This window comes from Talpa occidentalis, unplaced genomic scaffold (assembly GCF_014898055.3).
Source record: "Talpa occidentalis isolate TD23 unplaced genomic scaffold, MPIMG_talOcc4v2.1 talOcc4.12, whole genome shotgun sequence".
NCBI lineage: Eukaryota > Metazoa > Chordata > Mammalia > Eulipotyphla > Talpidae > Talpa > Talpa occidentalis.
In genome coordinates, this window is record NW_023601212.1 from 70,690,381 (window position 1) to 70,717,176 (window position 26,796).

Below are 26,796 nucleotides of genomic sequence, written 5' to 3' on the forward strand. Positions count from 1 at the left end.
CCACTCCCGCACTCCTCTTCCTGTCACCCCAGTCACTTGTAACTGTGTGTTGTGAAGCCAGGTTAAGTAATGTGCTGCAAGGCATTTTATGCTCTGAAAAGTGACATGAAGATATTGTGATGGCTGTTGGGAGTTTGCCCCCTAGCAATCCTTGTGAAGGAGAGGTCTCTGCTCTTGGAGACAGTGACTTCCTTCATCATGTTGTTCTCACAGACCCAGGGGAATGACTTCCAGCTTATTTTGAGTCAGCTAATACTTGTGAAGGTTGAATGCATGGTTGATGAAGTTTCTATTGGCCTTGCCTGGGATCCAAGTCATCTCTGATGTAATGGGAGCTGGAGTTAATTTCCTCTGCCGCCAGGGAGCACAGTCAAGGCGTCTCCCCTGTTAGCACACTCCCTGTGCTTGGCTCAGAGCCAAGCTTGGATACTGTGGGGTCCTGCATGAATGCAAACGCCCTAGTGAGGAAGAGTCTAAAGAAAGAACATGTTGAGGAGACAAAGAAGGATGATCTTAGAGGGGGAGCAGAGTTCTCTTGGTGACGATTTGATAAGAACCAGTCTTTTGATGGGAGATCATGGAGACATAAACATGTGAGACTTTGCGTTGTCTTTTAGTGGTGACCTGTCTGTGGTGGTGTAGTCTTTAGTCCCAACATCTGGACTGATATAGGCATGAGGACTGCGGGGTGTCCCCCAGGTCCAGCTGTGGTTCCAGAGTCCTGGTATCTTTGGGGGCATTCTCTCAGGTGCCTCCTAGAGACCAGATCCCCCCCCCCTTCTGTCACAGCACTGTGTCCACACCCAGAGCTGGCTCTTCCCCCTCCTCCTGACTCCAGAGGATATAAATGAGTTCTTGACAGGAGTGAGCTTCTTTAAGAGGACTTGGTCACCAGAAGTATAGCATGGTAGGATTTTTAAAAACCTCAGAGAGTCTTGGAAATCTTGAAGTTCAAAGTTCTTATTTTAGAGATGAGGACACTGAGGTCCAGAGGTTAAGTGTTTTGTTCAGAGCTTGAAGCACAGTAGTGTCTGTGGACGCCAATGTCAGTTTCTTGATTTCTGATGAAATACCTTCCTCTACTGACTTTCTGTAATCAGGAGGAAGACAATCTTTTGATGAATAACTGTAGGAGGGTCAGGAATGACCCAAGAATTACCCGATTTATAACCTCGTAGTAGAGTCACTCTAAGAGAAAATGTCTCTGAGATAGCTTCCAAAAAGGATTGGGGTCACAAAAACAAACTGTATCACCCTATCCACAACTCCCAGTGCTCTTCATTTCTCTTTCTTTTTGTGGTCCCACCTTCTAGAGTCTTACATCTTAATAAAGAGCACAAGGAGGTGCCCAGAGAAGCTTCCATAGTATTTCTACTCCCCCCAACCCCCGCCTCCTTGTCCTTTCCCTCCTTTTCCTCCTTGCTCCTCTTTCTCTTTTAGTTTTTTATTCCCAAACACTGGTACTTATGAGAACTCAGAACAGAAGAAAGTAGGAGGGGCACGTTTCCTTTACCTTGATCTCTGCTGACTGGTTTCCTTTGTGGCCGGGAATGTGAGGCTGTGGGCTTTTTTCCAAGGCCATGTGCTACCAAGAACTAGACATGGAGAACTTAGCAATGGCATTGACCAGTTTTATTCTATTTTTAAATAAAATCTATTTAAAAATGAAAATTAAGTACGTTCCACGTTCTTCCACTGAAGTCGGGAAGAGTGCAGCTTCCCACCCAGGGGTGTGCTGGTGCTGCCTCATGAGAGGGCCTTGTTGACCAGGAATCAATTGTTAAGTCATTGGGAGCTCAAATCAGACAAGGTGGGAATATCAACACCCACCAGAAACTGCTACAAATCACAGCTGTTTTCTTCTTTTTTAAATCAGACAACTAGTGTGCCATCACAACAATGTCTTGCTACAAAAGAAGTGCCACTACCCGGAGGTAATCATTATTCGTGTCTTTGTGGAAATACCCAGGAAGTGATTATTCATATGCAAACACACGTGCATGCATTAAATGACATTCTAAATGTCATTTATTGTGGCAGGAGATGAGGGAGTGGCTAGGTGGCATTTGGGGAATGGTAGGAACAGCCAGTGAGAAGGTGGTGGCCATGAGGGAAAATGAGAAGACCTGTGTGCCTGGAGCAGAGTAAGTCAGGGGGGACCCTGAGATAAGGTATAAGAGGAAGAAAGGGGGAGATCATGAAGGGACAATGTTTCCCAGTTATATAAGAACTTTGACTTCTTTCTGGGTAAGACAGGATCCCATGAAGGTGAGTCTGAACCATTTGTACTATTCGAGAATAAGTTGTCAACATGAAGTCCTGTTACCACCACCCCCCCAATTTCAATATGTAATTTCCACCAACAAGGACTTTCTCCTTTATAACCACAATATAACCATCAAAACCAAGTGTTAACTTGATCTGTTGCTACCATTCTAGCCTCAGACCCTCTTCACATTCCATCAGTTTCCCCAGATGTGTCCTTTTTATAGCAAAAGGATCAATTTTAGATCACACATGGCATTTAGCAGTCAAATCTCTCAAGTTTGGCATTCTTTCAGTGTACTTGACTTTCATGATATTAGCATTTTTGTAGATTACAATTACTCTACAGACTGTCTCCCTTTGGGGTTCCTTAGCTGTTCCCTCGTGATGAGTCATTAGTGTGCATTTTGGGCAGGAACATCATGGAATAGGTACATTTTTTTCCTTCTGGCATCTAGTTGTGGGCACACAACTTGAATTTGTCCCATTACTGGTGGTGCTAAATTTGATTACTTAATGAACGTGATGTTTACCAGGTTTCTCCACTATGAAGTTATTTATACTCTGTCATTAATAGGTATTTTCTGGGGAGGTAGTTTAAGACCATGTAAATGTCTCTTTCTTCATCGAACATTCACTGACTAATTTTACTCTTTTTTTTGAAGTAGTTTCTGTATTTTGTATGTGAATATTACTTATAGCATCAATTCTATTTCTGCCTCCTTTAAAAAAATTTGATCCCTAAGAAACCTTTTCACATCCATAAGCAGAAGAGATTAGAAGTTATATACAAACACTTTTGCTGAATTCTTTGAATCTCTTCCAGGTTTCACGTCCCAAATCACAAATTCTATCACAAAATTTTTATGAAATACTCTGTCAACTGAATAACTTCTCCTTAAATTTGTTGAAAACAAAAAATGAAAAAAAAAAAAAAAAAGAAACCTGACTTGCCGAAGGATTTGCTTCCCAATTTCTTTGAATGATACTGAAAAGACTATCAAGATTTAGCCAATGACCCTTCTAGATGGGCCTAGATGGCCTTCTAGAGCTATCTGTTTAAACAGATGGACTTAGAAAGGTTTAGAAAAGTTTGAATATTGATTTCAACACACCATTGTTAATCTAATATTTCCGCAACATCCATTTGTAATGTACATTTTTTTGGCACGGGGAGTAAAACATCTTAGCTCTGGAGACATAATTTGTGGGATTAACCACTATTAGCCTAATGAGGGTGGGTACTAATCATGCCAATACTGCCAACATTCAATGGCTGCCCTGGTCAAACAGAGCCATATGCTCACCCTGTCTGACGAGCAAAGCCACCATTCATTGTCACATCAATCTGCTATGTCAACTTCTCTTATGTCAGAAAAAGTCTTACTTCATATTCAATCCAAATAAACACGCTATTATGATTCCCATGGCAACCAGCTCACTTCTGAAGTGGCCGTGAGCCCGGGATGTGAGGGTCCCATTTCTTCACACATCATTTTAAAAAGATGCAGGTTTAACTCCCTTGATTTTGTAATTTTTACAATTTAAATGGTAACATTCAATACTCCCTACAAGTCAGAGCTCCACTTTTTTTGCAACCAAAGCTTGTCTATCAATAAAACCATGTTCCCAAGATAAAGCAAGTTTTAATGCAGGCACACAGGAAGGAAAACAACTTCTGTGTAATCACTGTTGTGGTCAGGACTGGTTACATAATGTCAGGATTCAGTGCAAATGGAAATGTGGGGCCCTTTTTTTAAAAATAGAGAATTCAAAATGGCAGACTTAAAGCTCATGTGGGCTCTTTAAGAGGGTCCCTTCTAAGAATAGGCCATGTAACTTAGAGGTCCCATAAGTTTTGGGCAAACATTTGTAGAGCCCCTTATGTCACTTTCCTAGTATAAATCAAATTTAAAAAATGTCATAACCAAAGTACTCATTGCACACATTATTTTCCTCAATAAATGTGGACACAGTTTATGAACTCAGATATCTATGCATTTTCTATCTGTAAGACATAGGAAATAGATCTACCATAATCTCTAGCATAACCTGATAAATAACATTTCCATACCTCAGTTTCCCTATATGTAAACTAGGGGTAATGCACTTACTGGAATTATAAAGATTAATTGAATGATATAGGAATGTACATAGGACAGCATCTGTATAGTATAGCATAGTGCTATTATTTGGTCATTTTATTAATTCAGCAAATTATTGGAATATCATAATAAGGAACGCATTTAATGGCAGTGATAGTTTAGTATGCAACATTTTTTTACTTGTTAATAATGCACTAGGAATTATAACCTTTTCCACACTTATGTGTGATTTTCTGTTTTTTTTTTTCCTAGAAAAATGGTGACATGAGTGAACCATGCTAATTCTTTTGAGGGTCTCCAAGCCAACCCTGATAACTGTATTTAAAAATTAAGCTTGCTGATAATTTTACTAGTGCCCTGTGCTTTCCTCACAAAGAATTAACTGATTTAACTTATGCAGCTGTATAGTCTGTGAGTAAATTATGTGCATTAGGGATTTCCTCATATATTGTTTGACAATGCTTTATGATGAAGGTCCCAAAGCAGAGTTGCCGTTATTAGAAAAAAATTGCACATTATGTAAATAATTCATTATATTTAGTTTTGGTGCTTGGCTTTCAATCCTACCTTGGTAGTCCTTGGAACCTAGGTTGAAAAACTTGCATTATATTCTTATTAGAGCTTGGGTCTTTTATAACTCCCCACCCCCAAACTCTTGCTTTACTGTGAATAAGGAAATCTCTAATGACTGTTTTTTTTTCTTTTTCTTTAAAGATTTATTTATTTATTTATACAAGCACGGGTAAGTCAGAGCGCGGGAGGGTGAGAGAATTCACCAGCGCCACAGCGGGGAACAGAACAGGCAGACTGACAAAATACACTGCTGAGGGGAGCAATGACTGTTTTTTAAAGACTGAGTCCTCATTGGAAGTTTAGCCACAGACTGGCAAATTTTAAAAAATTTAAATGAAATAAAATTATGACTGTTTTTACTAGAAAGTGATAGTGCAATTGAGAAGAAAAACAAAATTTGAAGGAAGGTCAGCTGTACTCCCTTCCTGGGGCTGCTGTCACAAAGTACGATAACCTGGGAGCCTTAAAACTATAGACATGTATCGTCTTGCAGCTCTGAAGGTTGAAGTCTGAAGTCACTGTGTCAGCTGGATTGTGCTCCCTCTGAAATCTACAGCGGGGATCCTTCCTACCAGGAGGGATTTCCCAGCAGCCTTGGTGCTCCTTAGTTGCAGGTGCAGGCTCCAGGCTGCATTTGTTGTCACCCGGTCTTTCGCTGTCCCTGTGTTCACAGCCTTCTTCTTACTGGACACTAGCTGTGTCGGATACGGCTACTCTAAGCCAGTGTTACCTTACTGTAGTTGGTTATGTGTCAATAACCCTTGTCCAAACAAGCTCACACTCTGAGGTACTGGGGTTTAGGACTTCAAGATGTATCTTTTGTGGGGGAGCACAATTCAACCCATCACCTGTGCAGTTCAAATGTTTTTTACACCTGAAGGGAGAAATCAAATACTATCCTAAAATCAACAATGATGTAAAAAAAAAAGGCACTTAAAATAAGATTCTCATGAAACTGAAAATAATAACAATACAGCAAAAAGGTAAAAACCAGAATTAGTGAGCATTCACTGTATGCAATGCAGTGTTTTACATACATTACTGCATCTAAGTATGGTGGTGAAATGGAAGAAAGGAAAAGAAAACATTTTTTATATTAAAAGGTGAAATTTTATGACAGTTATAATAATAAATATTAAATCAGTCAGATATTGGAAAAATTTGCATCACAATATTTTTCATTATAATACAATATATAACCAAGTATTAACTTTATATGTCAATAGCAATGTGTATTTTGTTGACAAATAATACATTTTCTATTTTCAGGGACTACATCTTATTACTTAGACTTGTATTTCCCAAGACAATTAAAAAAACCACAAAGAAAAGAATTATGGGAAGTTCTTGTGATATAGATTACTAATCAGTAATATCCAGATTGGAATGGTGCGGACTAAATATGATTATTAATTTTTGTAATAATATTTTCAAGTCTGATAATATACTACTTATGCTGTATGTCATTACTTAATTGGTAATAACCCCATGTAGTGTGAGGTTAAAATTATGTGAAACAGTATCTTAAGGTGTGGTGTGTGAACATGGGTTTAACTGGGGGTTGGCTTTTGGAGGTGGGTAAATCAGAATTAAGTATTAATATCAAAAATCATTCCATTGACTTTCTTAGACTTTCTCCTTACCTTTGCATAAGAGGAAGGTGTGTATTTCAAAACATGATGTATCTGGAAGATACCACTGGTGTGAGGCTTCCCTTGTTAACATGAGTAGGGGGTAGGAAGGGCACCTACTAGACTCTGCGACATATATAGACACCCAGTACTGGGAAAGTCTTGTGAGGAAGCTGAGAATCTGCACACTGATTCCTTGGAAAATCTGTGTCTCCAAATTTCTTGTGAATGTTCCTGCTTGGCTAAACTTATGTCATATATGGAATCTTCCCAGTATCATCTGAAAAAGGTAGTATCCAGATTAGGAAGCAAGAATATGGAAGCAAATGAACTGTGAATATATGTGGAGGGGTAACAGCGGTAAGCAGAGGGCACTGGGGAGACACCTTGATTCTGCAACTGGTCCCGTGATTTCCCCAAAGGTGTGGGGCTGACTGTTCAAAACTTACACAACTGTGTTACTGGTTGGATGTTAAGAACTGTTCTCATAAAACTATTTGATATTACCATGTATAAATTAAGATGCAATACTCTAAATATAGGATTACTTTTTTAAAAAAACAGATCTCACTTGGTGGAAAGGTATGTAAGTAAAGGCTGAATTATGAAGACAAAGCAACAACATACTGAGATTAGAATGGAGAGCGCGTTGGAGACATCTGAGATGGGCCCATGGCCAGAAAGGCTGAGAGGAGGAACAGTTATCTCTGCTGTCTTCCAGCTGGCCATGTTTGCCTTGTCAGTGGACCCTGGGACAGTTGTGGCTTGGTGGTTAAAAATAGCAACTGGCTGAGAAACAACAATGACGTAACATCTATATCACGCTGATTTCATGCCTTTGGTTATCAGTCATTCCCAGATTAGTTCACTGTAGAGAAACAAGCCCTGTAGTTGGAGACAGTGCACCATGCCCAGCAGAACTGGTGCCAAGATTTCTGTACAAGGGGCTTGGGAATGGCGGTCTGCTTGGAAAGGGTGCTACAGGCCTATATTTAAATTCACTTGGCAAGCAAATATATTTGTCTGTCTATCTATGTATCCATCCATCCATCCATCCATCCACCCACCCCCCCACCCCCCCACCCACCCACGTATCCATTTATTACTTAAATTTAGTCATCTCCTCTGAAGTTGCCCTTTGCTCTGTTAGTTACATAAAAAAATGACCTGGAACATTCAAAGGCTAAGCAAATACTTTCTGAATCATGTGTTTGGCCCCACAGATAAGCTTTGGAAGTATCAACAGTAACTTCATTTCAGAAATCTGCTTGGGTGTCATCAAGATGAAATGTGTCAGGATGGGGAGAAACCCTTTCCAAGTGGGTTTTATGGACCTGAATGATTTAGGAGGCAGCCTTGGCAGCACCTTCTGGGGCCCAGATCCAAACATTCCTACTGTTTATACTGTGGGAACTGTACCTCCAGGTGTGCACCTCAGGGGTATCACACACTGGAGGTCACAAGAATGGATGGCATACAAGAGGAGGCAGAAAGGAGAAGGAAGACACATCAAGTGAGGCCTGGTGATGCTGCCACCAACCTTGCAGATTACTCAGCAGTTCATAGGAGTGAGGACGCCCCAGGGCTACCCCCATGAGCGTGTGCGTGGCAGCTTTCTCTCCTAGACACATAGACCCATCGACTTCAAGTTAACCTCTTGAGATTTCTCCCAAATGCGCTTATAGGTCAGAGACACAGGACAACTGACATTAATTTTGCTTCACTGGTCTCTTGTGAAGCTCAAACCAAGCTTAGCTTCAACAATTCTCATTCTCTCAGACACTGTGGAGTCTGTGTTCTTGCCTTGGGCAGCACCGAGTCCTGGTTTTGGGGAAATGAACATTGTCTGGGGGAGCTGACTGGGGAACCTGGTGTCAGCTTGTTTTGGGTCACATCTGTGATCCTCCTTGAAGACTTTTAGTTTTGTGGAACTCTTTGCAGTCTTCACTGGAAGGGCCCCCTCAGTTCTGCAGGCTCTTGGAGGGGATTCAGGCTACAGATGTTGAAGGAATGAGACCACCCCGGCTGTGCTGTGTGACTCCAGCTGAGATAAGCACAAGTTGAAATTGAGGAGAATGAATTTGGAGACTCATTTCTTTGGATTCTTATCTCACAAGTGTGAGACAATTTAACTTTGGGCTTTGATTAATTTGGACTTTACTTATAAGGGAATTTAATTTGGGGGCTTTAACCTCCCTGGAAATTTAATAATAAAGAGATTTTATATTTAGATTTGGGGCATCTATATGTTGTTTAGCATTTTTTTTACTGAGATATCTTTTTGTTATTATTATTTTTTAAATTTTATATATTTTTTTACATCGTTTTTCATTTTTGCACAACGTATGCATTTTCATCTTGGTTACAGTCCCCATACAATTCCCACCCCTACCCTTGTTTTGATCCTACTCCCTCTTCCCCCACTCCATAGTATGTCTCTGGTCTATAGTTGCTTGTTGATTGACTGTCATTTCATTTCATTGCAGAAAATTTTGATGGAACTATATTTGGATAATGTGATTAGAAATAATTTGGATTGGGAAGTATAGACTTGGTGGCACAATGGTCTTCTAGGAAATTTAATTTATCTGTTGTTCTGACCCATTTCAAAGCGTCTGGAGCACAATAGACATTGACAACTAGCAGTCATGGGAAATTTATAAAGGGCTGCAGGGATAGCACTTCATGTTGGCTACAAGCACGTTGGTTGGGCCCTGTTAGGTAAAGGAGCAAAAAATGGAGGTATTTTTGGGTGAAATATTTACTCTCATTCCTGATTTCCTTCTCTGTGCGAGCACAGCCTTAGAGAAGCATCCAGGTCCTTGCGTCTCCAGGGGAGAGGTGGGCCCTGCTAGGCAGCTGGTGCAGCTCATACCTCCTCCTGACTTGGCTCCTTGGTGCTTTGAAATCAGCTCTCTCTCTCTTTTTTTTTTTAGTTTACATATTTTTTACATCAAATCAGCCCTGAGTGAGCACTTACAGCCTGGGGGCCAGAGAGCCACTTCTGGGGCACTGTCCTCCCTGCTGGAAGGAGAGACCTGTCCTGGTGATAAGTTGGGATAGGGGCCTGGCACATGTCTTTCAGCACTTCTCCCCGTGTGTGTGTGCACGCGCATGTGTGAGAGAGACAGAGAGAGAGTTATATGTGCATGTGAGTGTGTGTGTATGAGTTTGAGTAAGAGTGTATGTGTGTATGTGGGAGTGTATCTGAGTATATGTGACTATTTGGTGGGTATGAGTATGAATGTGTGTGTGAGATTGTGTATGTATAGATGTGAGTGTGTAAGAATGTGAGTGTGTGCAGGTGTGGTGTGTGTGCATGTGAGCATGTGTGCATGTGTGTGTGGTGGGTGTGCATGTGCGTGCACAAGCTGGGTCTGCTCTCAGATCTGCGGGGGCTGACAGCAAGCACTACACAGTGAGGGATCCTCCTGTCCACCATCACTTGGATCAGGAAGCTCTTGCATCCGGGGTCAGTATTAAGCCACTGTCCCCAGCCCAAGCCCTTTCAGTTGTAAGTCAGTGTTTTGACCATGGGCAGTTTGACTTCTTAATTTCTTGCAATTGGCTCAAAACCCAGATGGAAAAGAGAGCAGAACAATTTACAAACTTCCTTATAGTTCAACCCTTACATTTTCTTTCTTGAGTGGTTTGAAAGATGTACACATAATCTTCTAACGGTTACCTTTACTTAGAAACATTCCTGCTTTTTAAATTATGGTGTTTTTTTTTTTTTTTTGAGAAATGATCCTACCAAGAATTGGAAGTTTGCATCATATTTTTTAAACTAAAACTCAATAAATAACAGCTAATCCCCTGTCCCAGATGTTGTCGAGTAATGGAATTATGTTGTCTTTCTTACATATTTTTAATGAGTAAATTTTTCAATACATTTTTTATTTTGCAATCATTTTAGATTTATAGTTAAATTGCAAAAGTGATTCAGAGTGTTCCTGGATGTCCTTCATCTAATTTCCGAAACATTATTCTTAACATCTTTCCTTGCCTGGCAAAAGCTCTAATGCCAGCCTTGGTGCAGGACTGGTAACTGGATTCTCCACATTTACATAAATGCGCTTTTTTTCTGCTCAAGGATTCCATCCAGGAACCCCATAGAATTTAGTGATCATGTCTCTCACGTCTCTGACTTGTGACAGTTTCTCAGACTTCCCTTGTTTTTTACAACCTGGACAGGTTTGGGGAACACTGGGCAGGAATTTTATAGAAAGTCGATTGGAGTTTGATGTTTTTCTCCTTATTTGTCTGGAGTTGTGGCTTTTTAGGATGAATTATTCATCTACAATTACTGTATAGACAAAATAGATATTTATGTACATAACATACTACTGTTTTGAATTTTAAAAGCTGAGTGAGAGATAGCATTGAAAGAGCTTTTATCACCTGCCTTTTTTATTCAACATTGTTTTAAGATTCATCCCTTTTGAAATGCAGGCATTTCTTTTGGCTATCATGTGATATATGCATTCCTGAAAACGCTCATGTTCTGCATAATTGTGTGCTAAAAATAGCAGGACTCATGGGATAATTAGAACCACAGATAATTAGGGGCAGACCACTCCAAACCTATACGCTAGTACACCAGAGCACGAACGTCAACTGCAATCCCAACAAAATGATTAGCATACCAGGGCTTTTCAGATCTTTCAAGAGCCTCACCATTAGCCATGCTTTTGCAGATTCAGCCCAGCGCCCTCCGACCTCCTTGAAGATGTATGTCTTTGAGGGCTATCACTTCCAATAGCTGTTGGATTCATCACAATTTAAAATCTGATCCTTTAATCATCAAAAAAAATTTTTTTTATCAGCACTTAGTGCATCATGACATAGCTTAATGCTGTGGAGTGTAAGCTGTGCTTGAAGCCACCAAACAGCTATTGCTTGCGCTAATGCTTTCAGCCTTTTCATTAAGATCTTTGTCTATTACTAAGGGTTTTCTTTAATCGTGAGAAAGCATGCTCTTTACTGTTTCACTACATTAACCTATTAGGGAAGATGGCATATGAATGACTGTAACTTCTGCATTGTACTGACACAATTCTCTTGTTTGCCAATCACTTACGGTCAAATATGCCTCCGCACACTGTATTGCTGCACAGTAGGATGTAATATATCTTTCATTCTTTCAAGTGGAGGAATTTCATTCCTTCATATGAATATGCATTTCTCACATCTGGATTTCTCCCCTCCTGCTCTCAACTACAAACAGTGCTGCGACAAATTTCCTTGGACATCTTTCTGAGGGAGTTTATTTTTTTAAAATAGTTTTTATATTCCTAGAATGGCTGAATTATAGGATATGAGCATAGTTAATGGGATATATACATAGATTTGGGGAACAATAGTGTTAATCATGATTTTGAGTCACTGGATGGATAAAGGTTAGCTCCCCCATTTATTCATTTTTATGCCCTTTGATAATATTTTATGATTTATTTATTTATTTATTTATTTATTTATTTATTTATTTATTTATTTATTTATTTATACAAGCACTGGGTACAGTCAGAAGCGCGAGAGGGTGAAAGAATTCACCAGAGCCAGAGTGGGGAACAGAATAGGCAGACTGACGAAATACACTGCTGAGGGGAGCAGCGGGTGTGGCAGGTGAGGTCTGCCTGCTATGTGGGAACCTCACCGGTGGCCGGGGATCCAACTGGCACTGCAGAGGCTGCGGGCAGCTTCGCAGCCCAACGCTCAACTACTGCGCCACCAGGGGAGGCCCTAATATTTTATAGTTTTTTAAATTAAAGTGTCAAATATTCCACTAGGCTTACTTTTCAGGCGTGATGCGGGAGTCATGACAGGGATCTTTTACATGCTATGTTTCCTAATTGATTTCTGCTGTGGGAGAGGAACATTTTAAATGTGTTTGATGATTATCTCTATGAACACAAATGCTGAACTCTTATTGATTCTAATAGTTGGTGAATAGATTTTCTAGGATTTTTAGCATGGACAACCACATGTGTAAATCCTTGTACTTCTCTAATCAGACTGCTTTTTTCCTTGTTTGCCACACTGGGGTGGACAGAGCAGTGGGCTGACTGGGGCATCTGGCTGTGCCCCTGACTCCAAAGGGAAGTTTCTCAAATTTCATTTTAAGTATGATATTTGCCATAGGTTTTTAGTACTTTTTGTTCTTAAAAATTTACAAAGGATGGACAAATGATCCATTTTCTAAATTTTTGTGCTGTCTGTTGGAGTGATCACTTGATGTTGCTGGTTAAATCTTTCAGAGTGATATGAATGACATTGATGGTTCTGATTTCAAACTTCCCTACATTTCTGAGGAGAACCCTTGGGAGACAAATATTAATTATCATTCTCTAGCTGCCCGTCTGCTGTTAGTGACCCAAAGTGCTGGCCCAATAAATTCCTATGGGAACCATTCAAGTACCTTATCCATGTAACTGTAAGGTTTGAATAACTCCAGAGTTCTGTTGGGGGCAGAATGGGGTGGTGGGGTGGTGGTAGCGGTGGGGAGGTGATTGAAGGTGAGGAGGGTGGGGTGGGGACAGGGGGTGGTGGTGGCTAGTGTGGGGGTGGGGAGTGAGATGGCAGATCTTGCCATGAGTGTTTTCTTGGCTCAACCTTTCCCCACTCACAGAGGTGTTGAGCTAAAGCTACAGAGTTTAACCCTGAGCTCCAGCCACTCCAGGGGAAAGACTGATGCCCCCCCACATAATGAATTCTATGTTGTCACGCCACACTGCTGTTGTGTCACTGACTCTTACCCCAGCAGGGAGAAGCCTGTACTGCAGAAACCATGTGCAAGGGCTGGGGCCACTTCCAGAGTCTGTTCTCCCTGCCAGAGAGTGAGCGCTGCCTTGGAATGGCTGTGGGTTGGGGCAGGGTAGAGGCCGACTGTTCCTGACAACGAGTGTCTAGTGGATGTGTGAGGCTGTATCTACTTGGTCTTGTTTGCTGAACAAATCTCCTGGGTTGTGATGTTTACACATTTTTTAAATGTAGTTTGATTTGATTTCTGTATCTTTTTATGTAGGATTCTTGTATCAATCTCATCCCTGTCCATAGATAAGATTGATCCTACGTTTTCTTTTCTTGTACTATTCTAGTTTGGGTTGTTGTGCTAACTTGTTAAAATGTCAAATAGCTTTGTTTTATATTATTTTTTCTCTCTTTTTAAATTCTATTCTTTTTCTTGACAGTTTTAAACATTCATTGATTCTTATTCCTTTCTAAGGAGCATCTGCAGCTACCTGGAGGTTTTTCCCATTTTTCTCCTTATCCAGGTTGTCAAACTCCTGGCTATTGCTAGACGCAGATCTATTTAATGCAATCCTCTTGGGACTTTGTGGTGTTTTTGATTTGATCACACTTGTCATTCACTCTGGAAAGTTTTCTGTTATTTCTTTGATTACTTTCCTACTTCCAATCTCCAAGTTTTCTTCTGAAATGTCTTCTTTGACTATCACAGTTTTGAGTCATACAATTTTTGTCTTTTTGAGTCTATGCTTTATGTGCTCTGAATATTTTAGTTATATTTTGCAACAAATAACTTCATTACTCATTAATTCTGTTTCTTGCGGAGGGTGTTCCTGTGCTTGTTGAGGGGGTTCCCCCTTCCCATTGCCTGCGTTCTTCCCGCATACCTGTGAATGCCTTCAGTCATTATAAAAAAGAGTGGGGAGTGCTGCCAGGTAAACCAGCCACCTGTCTGCTGGCCAGGTGAACCAGCGACCTGTCTTCTGGATATGGGAGCTTAGGGCTTCCTTCTGGGTGTGTCCAGCCTCCTGGGGATGCATTCTACTTCTCACTACTCTGTGGTGGGCCATGGCCACTGATCTTAATGCTTGGCTAAGAAGTAAGGGACAGTGGCCATAACTCTATAATCATTCTCCCCACCACTTTTTGTCCTGCCACTTTTCCTTTCACCCTTCACTCTGGAGCACTTCAGAAACACTTCACCTTTTCATGTGGCCCACCACTGCCTACATCTTGGATTATGGCTTCCTCTATCCATGTAATTGGTCTGCTTTCTGCCCCCTCCCCCACCCCGCCATGTTTCATTCTGCTCTTGGAACTTGTTCTTTTTTTTTCTGGTCCTATATCAAGTTATCTTTCAAATAATGTTTCCTGTCATTTGTAGAAACTGAGTTGGGGTAAAGATATTGGTACTCATGTGCAGTCCACTGTGGATTAAATTTAGCCTTCATGCCCTTTTCTGCCTTCCCTTTCTTCATTCTCTCAGTTATTTCTTCATCTTTTCACCCCATAACATTGTTGAGCCCCACTCTGTACTGGGCGCTGCCTTTTAGGAAGGTAATGCCATTACCCATAAATTATAGGGTCTAAATGTTCCCTCTTTCTCTTAGTAGAGATGCAACTACTGGTTTTGCATCAATATACATGCATAATTTTCTTGACCTTGGGATCATTTAGCAAAGGTTAGAGCTGTAGTGTTTGACTGCCAAGTGATCTGTATACTCATGCCCAAGTCATGTTGGCCTCATTCAGTGTCTGATATAAGAGAAGCAGCTAGGTGCTTTGGGCTCCCTAGAGCTCCATATTTGATCAGTTTTCCATTTATATCAAGTGGACCTACTGATGAGCTGTACATGTTTAGAAAACATTCAGTTTGATGGAGGCTAGCGTGGACTAAGGGGAGAACAGGAGATGGGAAAGTAAAAGTTGTCAGTAACTGTTTCCAGAGGTTTGCAGTCAAGGAGAGCAGAAAATAAAATAGACATCAGTTGTTTGCAGAAGAGCCAACATACGGCACATTTGTGAGCAGACATGTTTCCCTGGACCAGAGAATTCTTAGTAGTTATACTCTTATTAACTACGTAAAATTTGCCCTTGTCTCAGTGCAGGGCATGTTTGTCTTATTTCCCAATCTGCAAACAAGTCATTTCTAGACGGGTGAGTGAGGATGTCCTTTCCAGGAATGTCAGCATTTCTCCCCCGACTCTGCGCCTCAGGCTGCAGTAGATGTGCATGTACCTGGATACCAGTGCCCTCTCAGGTGAAGATTTTCTGTTCTTTTCCCCAGACAGAGAGGCTAAGTGGAGTACTGGGGTGTGTCTTCATCTTCTGTCACAAAAAATGGGTGATTTGGCAATAAGTAACCCACATTGATTTCTCTGTTCTGAATGGTTTTGCTACCCATCCTCTCCTGAGACAGTCGCAGGAGGTGGGGTGGAAACCTCATTTGCTAGGAAGCACTGGTTCCCCCCCCCCCGCCCCAGCTGAGGGAATAAATACACTTGGGATGGGGCAGGTCTTGAGCAAGGGATCCAGGACTTCTAGTTTCTCAGCACTCAGGCACAGACGTTTCCTTCCAGGGGGTGAATCCAGACCCAGGAGCTCTGGTAGCAGAGTGATTATGGAGAAGCTGGTGTACTGGTTCCTGGTCTTGATTGGATTTTCCAGTGCTTTTGGCCAGACAGGTAGGCGCTCCACCAGGCTATGCCAGAGGTCTGATCTGGGTAATAGGTGGGCCCAAGATTATGCAAACTGAATTCAGAGGAGCATCCAGATGGATGTGTGTATGTGTGTGTGCGTGTGCACGTGTGTGTGTGCGCGCGTATATGTGTGTGTTTAATGGAGAGGTTAGTCTATTCTCAATCCCAAACTCTAGCTGTGTGCAAGAGATCTTTGGGATCTGAGACATCTCTCATTTCTACTGTTTTCTGTCTTACAGACATGCACACAAAAGCCTTTGTGTTGCCCAAACAGTCAGATAATTCCTTTGTGACCCTGACGACACAGCTAAAGAAGCCACTCAAGGCCTTTACCGTGTGCCTGTATACCTACACCGATATGTCCCGCGACTACAGCCTCTTCTCCTGCGCCACCAGCAGGCAACCCAACGACATCCTCGTGTATTGGTCTAAGAGTAGAGGATATGTGTTTGGAGTAGGTGGGGATGAAGTTTTATTCCCGAGTCCCAAAGTCACTACAGCCCCTGTGCATGTCTGTGCCAGCTGGGACTCGGCCTCGGGAATTGCAGAGTTCTGGGTGGATGGGAAGCCCAATGTGAGGAAGAGTTTGAAGAAGGGGTACTCTGTGGGGACAGATGCCAGCATTGTCCTGGGGCAGGAACAGGATTCCTTCGGTGGGAGCTTTGATAAAGACCAGTCTTTGGTGGGAGATATCGGAGATGTGAACATGTGGGATTCTGTGCTGTCGCCAGAACAGATTAGCACCTTATATGCTGGTGGAACCTTCAGCCCTAACGTCCTGAACTGGCGGGACCTGAAGTATGAAGCACACGGGGAGGTGTTCATCAGGGCCCAGCTGTGGCCTGTGGCCCTGTCCTGAAGCCAGCAGTGCTTCCTGCCAGAGAGAACTTGTAGTTCTGGACCCTCTACCCAGACACAGAGGGGTCCACATTGTGGACCCCGCCTTTTGCTTTTGGCTCCACTCTCCTTTGCATAAGGGACAGGCTTTAAGTGTCTGACTTGGGAGGTTGTGAGCAATAGTGGGAAACCTTGTCCCAAAGATTCAGAGTTGCAGCTGTTTTTCCCTTCATTTTTATTTTTTTAAGTTGAAAAGACTTTAGACATAATCCCTTCCCTTCACCTGGAGGAGAAAATCAGCACCTATAAAGAAATGATTTTTTTTTAAAGGATACAAGACAAGTCTATCTCTGAGCTGTGAAGGGATTATGGTCTGGCTAATTCCTTACACAGGAACCCCCAGGAAGTAGGGTGGACTCGCCCATCCATGGAACTCTTCAGTGTAAGAGCTGAGACACTAACCTGGGTCTTCTGAAATGAAAACCCAGCAACATGCGCAGTTCCCTCATATTCTCAAAGCTCCTGGAGTGGCCATCAGTGGCATCTAATGGAGAAGGCCTGTCTTCCTTCCTGGGCAAAGCAGAGCATCTGCCCAGTTACTGTAATTGTTACAGCAAGGCTGGCATAATCATGTTTTTGCTAGCTCACAGTGACTGCTTTATTTTATGGATGTTTTGGGAAACTGCTCTTAAACTGCATGTGGGTTCCTCGCCACCCCACATTGCCAGCACAGGGCAATTTGTGAAGGTTGGCTGGGGTGATGTGTGTTCCCAGCAGGACCAATTGCAATCTTCCCAAGGATTAACTTATGGACTTCGGGAGAAAGACATCTTTCTGGCAGCATTTCAAGCTGAGAGGACAGGACTCTGGGAGGGTCAGCAGCTTTCTTGCTTACTACATGGAGAAAGATGCTGGGCTGGGACCTGCAGAGACCAGGGAGTGTCGAAACAATGGGACCTTGATCACATTGTTTGAATTTTCAAGTCAGCCTTGCCTTGGACCCAGAGCTACACCTAGACAACCACATTCACGAGCCAATAAAACACTGTTAACTTGAGCAAGTTTGAGCTATTTCTGATGGTTGCATATGAAGTTGTGACTTCTCTAGTGACCTTCTGACACTGAGTCCTGTGGGTTCAGACTGACCTCTGCCCATCCTGAGTTCAATGTCCACCGCATGCTGCTGGCCTCTGGCAAGCACAGCCCCTCTCTGGTGAGAGCCCACCACTCATGTGGAGCCAGTTGTGGTGGTGGTGGTGGGGTCATGCTCTCACTCAATTGTCACCCCAATTTGAAGAAAAAACCTAAGGATTTTGAGATCCAGAGTCCATTTCTATGACTGCACGCCCTGCTCCAAGCTACTCAGTTCCCACGTAGTAGCAAAGTCCCCATCTCCACCCCCACTGCCCTGCCACTGCCTCCAGTGATGGAATCTTGTTTCCTGCAGAGCTGTCCTTCACTGCTGCCCTTCACTTCTAGGTGAGGTCATATGGAATGTGACATGTGGGGCTCTCTGCATAGCAGAGCGTTATCATAGAGAAGGTACATGTGCACAGAGGTCCTAGAATCAGACTGCCAGGGTTAAATCCTGGCTTAGCTACTTCCTAGCTATGCAACACAATCTCTTTGTGTCTTGATTTCCTTATCTGTAAAGAAGGAAAACCATAATTAGCTCAAAGGATTGTTTTAAAAATCAAATAGATCTTGTGTATCAAGCACTCAGTACAGTGCCTGGCAAATCATAGGCTCTCAAAACAGTGATCTGCTGTCATCATTATTATTATTAGGTTATTTTGTAGTGTAGCCATAAACATAGGTTCATTATATACCAACACAGCACAATTTGACAAAATTGGTCTGGGTTGACAGCAGTGAAAGTGTGTGATTTGTTAAAAATTAATTTCATAATATTAGGGGATGAATGGCCCATCTTGGAGATAATTATTTATGAATATTGATTACCTTAATTGACTTTTGATGGCCATCTAAAAGCACAGAAATTAAGGATACATTTTCAGGCAAAAATGAAAGTGCAAATATCCCTGCTGTTCAATTAGGGCAGATCCATACACCCTGACATTCAGCTGAGCAGAAGGAAGCGTTCACATTGTTTTTCTAGTCAAAGAATCCAGTCAGGACATATGTCTTAATTATAGAAGACCATTCCGATTCCTCAGGGAGGTGGGCTGAGCTAATATTTTCCTCAGAATTCAATTACTGTTACCTTACTCTACCGGACAGCCTCTGGTCCTAATAATTTTAGGCAGGAAAATTTTTACAGCAGGTATTTGATTCAATGAACATTAAAATATCTCAATAAAGCATTCCTAAAATGTTTAAATTTAAGCAATTTAGCTTACCGATAGAGACTTCAACATAATCTTGCTGGAAAATATATCCCAAGATAACTGGTTAATTGAACTTTATGAAGTTGTTACATAATTCAATTAAATGCTAGATGACATCTGCCAAAGTGGATGATTTTGGTTTGAGCAGGTTGGTTCTACTTCTTTTTCACAGTAAATGGAAAGAAAGTTCAATTGTCATTGAGGCCACAGCCAGTTGATGTTAATAAAACTCTGTCATCAGCATGGGCTTCCTTTACAGAAGGGGTCATGCATTCATTTTGTCCACAAGTAGAGTCAGGCATTAAGCCTTATGTTAAAAAGACAGAGGTCCAAATGGTATATGTGACCTACACTAAAAACTACAGCATAGGGCCTCCTTGAGAAGAATGAAGTAAACTAGACAAAGAGCTTCTGTCTAGCAGAGAATAAACAATTCCTTCCTTCAAAGAGGCGAAAGAGGGCCTCCTTCGTGGTGCTGGGGTTAAGTCTCAGTGCCATCAAGCTATCACCAGCTACTGCAGCATGAGTTCAATTCCTGGCCAGGGAGCTAACCCACATGGCACAGCAGACCTCTCTGTCTGGCTCTCTGCTCCCCTCCGCAGTGTATTTCAGTAGATCTGCCTGTTCTGCTCCCCATTCTGTCTCTGGTGAATCCTCTCACCCTTCACACCTCTGGCCTGTACCCCAGTTCTTCTATGTAAAAAATAAATTAAAAAATCTTTAAAAAATAGGTGAAGGAGAATGGATTTATATATTTTAACCCATGAAATGAAGCTTACGAGTGACAGGGACAGCATCTGGATCTGAAGAGACACTGTAGTATACTACAGGCCAGTGGAGGGGTGGACTAAACACAGATGTCACAAGTTGTATGTGCAGAATTATTGGGAGATGCTAGAAGCTGATGGGATGTTTTCTTTTGGGGACTGAAATTAGCCATGTTGGTATAAGAGTCAGGGCCAGGCCTGAGCCAGGGATGAGATCTAACATGGGATGCAATGTGGTGATGACTAGATGAAGCATCAAAAATCTTCCTGTGTCCGGTGAGAATGTTGGGTGACTGGTCATGAACAGAAGACTGTATGGTCTCCAGACAGATGGGTGGGTAAGCATCCATTTCTGTGGTCTACTGAGGGCATAGAGGAAAGGACACAGCCACCTCAGAACTGGCCTGGGCTGAGAAGTAGCGTTGGAGTCCCAATTGACAATGAGAACAGGAAGAGAAGCCTGTGATTTTTCCTCCTGCTTTCCACTGCCCCCAAGTTTGATGTGCCCACAGGAAGCAGGAAACAACAAAGAAGCAATGATTCCACCTCATTAAATGGACACCACCATCACAACACCCAAATCAAGTTTCCAAAGTACACATTTCAGACCCTCCAAGTCCCAGGGAAAAAAGAGAAGAGCATCTTTGATTTCTAAGTAGCTTTATGCTCAGAAAACCAAGCTGAGGCCTTGGGTGGCCTTGAGTGGCCTTGCATAAGGCACATTCCTTCCCTGCAGCTATTACTGCCAATTCATCTATGTGCCTGGCATTTCTTCTGTGCCTGGACGTGGGTTAAGCAGCCTTGTTAACCTTCTTCTTCAGAAAAGGTGACTCCAAATGCCCCAAAATAGATGACTGGATCAAGAAGATGTGGTACATATATACCATGGAATATTACTCAGCAATCAAAAAAAGATAAACTCATGCAATTTGCAGCAACATGGATGGCGCTGGAAGGGATCATGCCCAGTGAAATAAGCCAGAAAGAAAAAGAAAAATACTGGATGGTCTCACTCATAGCAAGAATTTAGAAAACCTAAATAAGGGACCAGGAAAAAGACTAATTATAATAAAATAAAAATCAAAATCAACAAGCAACTATAAACCAGAGACACACACAAGGGGGGGGGTGGGAATTGTATGGGGACTATAACCAAGATGAAAATGCATACATTGTGCAAAAATGAAAAATGATGTAAAAAATATATAAAATTAAAAAAAATTAAAAAAAAAAAAGAAAATGTGACTCCAAGCTTAGATTTCCAGAGTCATCTGGCCCAGTGATTCTTACTGCGGCCTTCCTATTATAGTCTTCTTCATCACTTGGATGTTTATTATGAGTGTATTTTCATTAACACTGACCTGCTGGATTAGACTCTGCTTTAGACCACAGGATCTGTAGTGCACAAGCTCTTCAGCTAGTGTGTCTTTGGAACCATCACTTTGGTGTTTCCTGGCAGCTCAAGCTGGGGATCACACCTACTCCACAAAGTTCAAAGGCTGGTGGTCACCTCTGTAGAAGGATCTCAGACATCATGACTCAGTTACCTTTTGGCCTCTTTTAGGTGCATTCTCTTAGGACTCATTGGCTGTGACCTCCTCACCCCATGTCCTTTCACACACGCAGACAGGTGAGCTCAGCACCTGGCACACTACCAGGGTGATAAGCTATCACACAGGCCAGCCCCCAGGTAGTCTAAAAATATCTGCTGTTCACAGAGCACTGAATATTCCAGAAACTGTTGTTGGCCCCTCACCTACATTTACTTGTTTGCCCACAACCCTATGGGTAGGCGCTGCTTTGTAGTCCTCATTTGACAGGTAAGGAAACTGAGGCCCAGACCTGGGCCCACAAATTAGAGCTCATCCTGCACTCTGCTCTCGTTAGGAGGGAGAGCTGGGGCTGGGAGTATGTCTTCTCCTGGAGAGGCAGGCCCAGGAGGTTGCATATCCATTTTTTAACTGCCACAGTTGAGGCAATGGCACCTGCCAACTCTTCATTGTTATTGTGTGTTTAGGAGAATGGCTTTCCCACAAAAACCCTACTCATCTTTAGGATTAACGCAGCATTGGGCAGACTCTGCCTGGCCACAGCTCTTGCCTTGGAATCCTCCCCTCTTCCTCTGTCATGTTGACATTAGGCATTATCACCCTATTCTAGGGGCTTTTGCCACAGGCACGGAAGCGCACAAGGAGCCCTCCCAGTCAGTGGTTCCAACTCTAGATGCTAATGTTATAGTCCATTGGGGAAGCTTTTTAAAATCCCACCAGCCAGGCCACCTGAGATCCAGACATTAGATTCTCTAGCAGTGAGACCCGGCTGGGTGCTGGAAAGCCTTGAGGTGACAGCAAGTGCAGCCAAGTCTTCAGCGGGAACCTGGGACTTTTGTCCATGGCCCAGCGACAGCTTCACAAGGCTCTGTTGTCACTGATGGTGTGTGTGGGCTTTTTCATGTGCCCCTTGCCTCCTCTTTCCCTCATATTGTGTGGTTCTGTCTAAACTGGGGAGATCCCAAAGCTCTGGTTAAGCCCTGGAGGCCAGGCTGGAGCTGCTCTCAGATTAAGTGAGCAGAGACCCTCCCTCCAGCAGTCTTATTTATTCCATAAAGCAGCACTGTGATAACAAACATTCTGTTTGCCTTAGGATGTTTTTCTTCTCCCCTGACTGATACTTTGGATCTCTGCAATTCAAGGTGTTTGTCTGACCTACCGGGGCTTTAAATCAGCGAGAAACCTAAGTGCTGCCATGTCTGAGAAAGCTGAACTCCACTGGTATTTTTATGGGAGCGTCTGAGTGGGAGCAGGAAGGGAGGGGAGGCCTCCCCCACAAATATTTGATGGAAGGCCAAGGTTCCTTGGCTACTCCATTGATTGAACCCCACTTCTGGTAAAGTTCACCCCCACTGTCAGGTGTGAACAGTTATATACTGTGTGACCAGCTCACTGCAAGCAGCGGTGGATGGTGATGTGGTTCCAGGTAGGGCTTCTTCCTTTCCCTCTCTTCCCTTTTCTCTTCTCTGTCCTTTGCTTTAGCTTTATGTCTCTCTACCCCTCTGTCTCTTTCTGTTTTAAGCCTTGTTCAGAATATCCATTTTGGAGATAGGACCTATCCATTTTGGAGATAGGTCCTAGAAATCAATCACACTTCCAAAAATGTCCACCCACTTGCTTTTGACTTATGGGGGAGCCCAGGGTAACAAGAAGGCAATCTGGGTACAGGAAAATACCTCTTTCTTTCTTAGTCCCAATCTTTCCATCTATTATTTTTTTCTGTGCAAAATATGCATGATTTAAAAAAAAAAAAAATTATTTATTTATTTATTTATACAAGCACTGGGTACAATCAGAAGTGCAGGAGGGTGAGAGGATTCACCAGAGTCAGAACCGGGAACAGAACAGGCAGACTGACGAAATACACTGCTGAGGGGAGCAGCGTGCGTGGCAGGAGAAGTCTGTCGTGCCCAAAATATGCATGATTTTTATGTCCAAATTATGCATTTTTTTAATTGGAGGAAATGGTTAGAATTACAAGAAAAAAAACTCTTGAAGCATTTACTTTAATCCAGTCTTCTACTTTAAAAGCAAGATGCAAAAGGTTGGGAGAGGTAATTAAAAAGAAAATGTAACGCTACATCGTTAAAACAAATGAAAAAAGCCAAACTTTTCCAGAAATCTACTTCCATCTGTAACAGTCCCTTTTCTTTGTGCGCAGAATAGGCTACCCACAAGCTAGATGATTCTTTCAGTCAATTGAGAAATACCCTCTATTAGCAATCCCTTGTTGGCTATCAGTGGAAAACTCACAATGAGGCGGTGACGGAGAGATGCACAATTCTTTTTATATGTAATTATAATGTTTTATACGGGATTTATATATTGCAAAACACTTTGTATGTATATGTATCTCAGGATGTCTAACTGATATTGTCCTTTGTTTCAGTTATTCTGGGAGTAAAGCCAAATAGTCACTGTCAGACTGGGTGTTCTATTCATAAAATGAAGCAGTATCTTTGGAAGCTTCAAGCACTAGTGATCTTCATTTCCTCTTTCCTTGCCTCTTAATTACACACACACACACACACACATTATTTTATGAGCAATATAACCACATAATGGAAATATTAATGAATCCCCTATAATTTCCATAACCTCACTACTATGATAAGAACACATTATTTGGGGGTATTCCTTATAGATTTTTTTCTAAACTGTTACTTCTTTTAAAAAATAGTGTATAAACAAACCTATGTTATCTTTTTTCTTACATTTTTTTTATGCATTGTATTTTTATACATTGCAGGATAAAATTCACAACCAATGTTATAACTGACCATTCTATTTAGCACTTAAACATGCTCCAATTTTCAGTTTTTTCACTACCCTAGGTAACGTCATGGTTGTTTTTGTGATAAAGCCTCACCTCCTTGTTTTGCAGCATTTCCCCAGGATATAGTCCCAGGATGTAAGTGTAAAGTCTCCAAGCACTGCCACACAGGGCTGCTGAGGGCCTTCGGGCACCTGGAGTCTCTAATAAATAACCCTTATTGATTTCTCATTCTGTGATTTATCTTGGTTTCTTTGCTCTTAGAGCTTTGATTTATGGTTCTAAGGGGCAATTTTGGAAAATCATTTACCCATCGGCTGAGACACATATATAAGACCAGGGTGGAGCTGACCTGAGGCAGAGGGATCTCAGCTGCCCAGCCAAGCGGGCTCGGTGCCGACCAGCCTCGCCAGGAGGACAGCCTGCTTCTGGGCCTCGAGCGAGGTGGGGGGCGGGGGCATGGAGACCCTGTGGCCATGCTTCCTGGTGGTCATCAGCCTCCCAGGCGCTTTCCTCCAGATAGGTAGGTGAGGTCTGGTGTCAGAGTTCAGGGTGAGCCCAGTGGGGAAAGGGTGTGATGAGGTTTGGGGAGAGGGCCTGTGGTAGCTGATCCAGCTGTGCTATACACAGCTTGTGGCCAAAGAATCTTAACAAGCTGACATTTCCCCTCTGTTTTATACCCTGCAGACATGTATGGGAAGGTCTTTGTGTTGCCCGAAGAGTCAGCTAATTCCTTTGTGACCCTGAAGGCACAGGCAGAGAAGCCCCTCACGGCCTTCACCCTGTGCCCGCGCTTCTGCACCGACCTGCCCAGCACCTACGGCCTCTTCTTCTACACCACCCGCAAGCAGACAGAAGACATTCTCCTGTCCAGGCGAGGGAATGGGGTGTACAGTGTGGGCGTGAGTGGCGCCCAGGTGTCCTTCAGGTCTCCTGTGCACTTCCCTGCCCTGGAGCATGTCTGTGCCAGCTGCCACTCGGCCTCAGGGATCGCGGAGCTCTGGGTGGATGGGAAACCCATGGTGAGGAGGTGTCTGAAGAAGGGCTACTCCATCGGGACCGATGCCAGCATCATCCTGGGACAGAGGCAGCATTCCTTGGGTGGTGCCTTTGATATGCAGCAGTCCTTGGTGGGAGACATGGAGATGTGTACATGTGGGACTCTGTGCTGTCGCAGAAAGACATGAAAGCCGTCTATGCTGGCTGGACCTTCAGACCTAACGTCCTGGACTTGCGGGCGCTGAAGTATGAAACTCACGGGGAGGTGTTCATGGGGACCCCACTGTGGCCTGAGGCCCTGTCCTGACCTTGCAATGCTTTCCTTCTGTAAGACCTTTAGTTCTTGATCCTCTGCCCCATATACACTGAGGCCCTGCCCTGAACACTAAAGTTACTCGTGCAGAATATGTCTGACATTTTCATAGTCTCTGGTTCCGGTGGATTTTGTTTGTTATTTTATTTTTTTTTTGTTTGGCTTTTTTTTTTTTTTTTGGTTGTTATCCCATATACATGGCTCTGGAGTAGCCAGGGTGAAGGGTGGGGGAGGTGAGAGAGCTGTATTTCCCTTCTCCTCATCAGCACAAGGGACAGAGCAGCCACAGGTTCTGGGCCACATATTAGAATCCCAGGCCACATTCCAGGCCACATTCCAGGCCAATTAAATCTGACATTTTGGGGTGGGACCCACATCAATATTTTTTTAAAGCTCCCTAGGTGATTCCAATGGCAGCCAAGGCTGAGAACCACTGCAATTTAGAGTCTGTTTCAAAGCAGGTGAGCTGGTTTCTATTCTCCTGAATGATGGCAGGTGTGTAACTGCAGTCCTGCCAACATTTCATTTCCCTTAATAGGCACACCCGTCCCATTTTAATGTGCTTTATTATATTAGCTCTACAATACAGGAATAGGATTTTCCAGCATTTTGTCCCTATCATCAAGGTGTGTTCACTATAAATTAGAATTATCTTTAATTCTTTCAAGTTGAAGATACCAAAAATTAAAAAAGAAATGTTTTGTTTTCCCTTTTTTCTTAATTTGTTTTCCTTTTTTTCTTCTGAACCACCAGTTTTCTTTCTGAGATTGCTGTTATTTTCTTTCTCACTTATCAGCTGGGGCACTTTTAACTGTGTCCTTTATCCTTATATTTTGAACTTTTTATCTTTTCAAACCTGCCTTTGTATTGCTGGTTTCTTTTTCTGTTTGGCATATTGAGTTCCTTAAGGCTTGTAATGTCACTTAAAGTTTTTGCATTTTGGATTGTCTTAAATTCTTTCTTGAATTTAGTGTGTTTTTTTGCCAATGCTCATCTTTCACCAAGTGTCTGATTCTTCAATTTGCTTGAAGGGCTGGTCCTGCAGGGATTGGAAGGATCAGGGTGAGTGGGTGGGGATGGGGGGAGTGGCAGAGGGCACGCCATGCCGTGCTGGGTGGGGAAACTTCAAAGGAACAGAGGAAACTGGGGAGAAGTGGGGAATCAGGGGAGCCACCCCAGGTGGCACTTC

At 42.7% G+C, this 26,796-nt stretch overlaps 2 protein-coding genes across 3 annotated transcripts in view; both read left to right on the forward strand.

Annotated features, from left to right (window-relative positions):
- Window positions 1-17,068, forward strand: part of LOC119240110 (C-reactive protein-like) — a 39,878-nt gene extending 22,810 nt beyond the window's left edge. The window contains exons 2-3 of one of the 2 annotated variants that reach the window (XM_054693942.1): window positions 15,901-16,005; window positions 16,260-17,068. In XM_054693942.1, coding sequence (XP_054549917.1) covers window positions 15,901-16,005; window positions 16,260-16,879 — 725 coding nt within the window. In that variant the 3' untranslated portion in view covers window positions 16,880-17,068. Of the gene's footprint in view, window positions 1-15,898; window positions 16,006-16,259 lie in introns of those variants that run through there. The other variant, XM_037504473.2, reaches the window with a different exon arrangement.
- On the forward strand, window positions 1,925-25,689 carry LOC119242301 (C-reactive protein-like). The gene is made up of 2 exons (XM_054693546.1): window positions 1,925-1,934; window positions 24,983-25,689. The coding sequence occupies exon 2, from the start codon at window positions 24,985-24,987 to the stop codon at window positions 25,480-25,482; it is 498 nt and encodes a 165-aa protein (XP_054549521.1). The 5' UTR covers window positions 1,925-1,934; window positions 24,983-24,984; the 3' UTR covers window positions 25,483-25,689.
- The last annotated feature ends 1,107 nt before the right edge of the window (window positions 25,690-26,796 follow it).